Raw genomic sequence first — 1,788 nt, 5'->3', positions numbered from 1 at the left:
TTCCCTCTCCACAGGAGGAAGCGGATCCCAAGCGGCAGAAGACAGAGAACGGGGCGTCGGCATGAGCCCCCCGCCGCCAGTGGGCTGGGGGTGGGAGGCCCCTCGGGGGCCTGGAGGTGAGGGTAGGGGCAGCCGAGCACAGCTGCTCTTCACCTGGCTCCCTGCTCTGGGCCCCGCGCCAGAGCTGCCGCCCTCTCTCTCCCCAGCCTTCTCAAGCCGCCCCTCCACACACTGCCCCCTCCATCCTCACTGCCATCTTCCACCTCCTGACCTGCTCCATCTGAGCTCCCCAGCTGGTCCCCAGTGGCCCCGCCCTCTCCCTCCTCTCTTCCTCCACCCCCGCAGCCAACCCCACCCTCCTCTGGAAGCCTCTCCTTCCTAACCTCTGCATCCCAGCCTCACATCCCGCCCATCCCTACCCTGCCTGATCCCTAGGTCTCCCTCAGATCCCCTTCTCTCAGACAGCGCCAGGCCGGGGTGGGAACAGGGTTGGGGCCGAGCCCCACAGCTGCCCCCCTCCCCTCCCCTTTTTGTATAATTTAATAAAGAAACGGTCGCGCTTCTGTTTTTAACCTGTCTCCTGCTTTCCCGGGCAGAGGGAGGAGGGTGGCCAATGGCACATTCTGTCAGGACCCCTCCCCTCTACAAAAAATCTGCCGGCGGCACCCTCCTACCACCCACCCCGGGAGAAGACAAGAGCAGCAGCGCTCCGGGTGGACGGGGTGGGGGGGTGGGGGGCGGTGTCTTTGAGAGCTGACTCGCGTCCTGGTTTTGGATTCTTGGGGATGTTCCTCCCAGCCATACACACACCCTTCCTTGCTAACCCACACCGGGCTAGACACTGCTGAGCCCAGTGGAAAGCTACCAGCCCTATTGTGCTGAACCAGGCAAAGAAACAGCCTCAGAAACAGGAAGTCCCGCCCCTGAAGTGGGAGAGGGCAGGAGACCTGGGTCTCAGGCTCTTTGGATGGAGTGAGAGTTGCCTGGCACTGAGCAGTGAGCTCCTTCCTGGTCAAGCAGGGAGAACTCCAGGACCTCTTGCGGTTCCAGGCCTGCTGCAAGTTCTGGCTCCGCAGGCTGGGTGGCGTGGGGAGGAGTTCCCCTCTGGCCTTCTCAGGCTTCCTTCCCTAGTTCTGCCTCAGGTTTTCCCGAGGCAGGATCCCTGCTGCCAGATGTCTGCATTTTTCCCTATCACCCTTGCCCTCTCTTAGTTCAGAGCCTCTGGATTGGGAGAGCCTGCTGATTACACAGAGGTCTGAGCTGTAGTGGGGTGCGTGTAATTCATTGATACCGTTCATCCCCAAAGATGCGGAGACACCTGTAACTCACCCGGGGTCAGGGTCACACACACACACACACACACACACACACACACACACACACATACAGCTTTTGTCTTCACACTCCCTACCTGACCTTCGATCTCTGAGCCTGCCTCAGTTTCCTCATGTGTACAATGGAGGATAATAGTAGATTTCATGAGTTACTGTACACAAAGTGCCCACTACAATGCCCAGCACATAATGAAGGCACAACACAGTGTAGAGATTCTTCTCCCTGTGTGTGGGGTTCCCCTCTTCAGACCTACCATCTCTTAGGGTACAGGAGAGCTTCTAGGAGTCATTGGATGGGTGGGGAGACAGGTAGACGAGGGTAATGAAATTCTGGGAAGGTAAGGGAATAAGGGAGGGGATGAGTACCAAGGAAAGAACTTGCCAAGAAAGTATGACTGGGGCCTGGGGAGGCAGCTCAGAGATGGGCAAGTGGGTAGTTCAAGGCAGAAGAGAC

The 1,788-nt window shown here is 58.6% G+C and overlaps 1 protein-coding gene across 1 annotated transcript in view; it reads left to right on the top strand.

The window, feature by feature from the left end:
- Nucleotides 1-572, top strand: part of PTMS (parathymosin) — a 4,568-nt gene extending 3,996 nt beyond the window's left edge. Inside the window, exon 5 of the mRNA XM_007469404.1 lies at nt 15-572. Within this exon, the coding sequence (XP_007469466.1) occupies nt 15-65 (51 nt within the window). The 3' untranslated portion in view covers nt 66-572. The remainder of the gene's footprint in view (nt 1-14) is intronic.
- The last annotated feature ends 1,216 nt before the right edge of the window (nt 573-1,788 follow it).

Source organism: Lipotes vexillifer, unplaced genomic scaffold (assembly GCF_000442215.2).
Source record: "Lipotes vexillifer unplaced genomic scaffold, Lipotes_vexillifer_v1.1 scaffold395, whole genome shotgun sequence".
NCBI lineage: Eukaryota > Metazoa > Chordata > Mammalia > Artiodactyla > Lipotidae > Lipotes > Lipotes vexillifer.
Note: the sequence above shows the minus strand (reverse complement) of the source record. Positions and strands in the feature narration are given on the sequence as shown.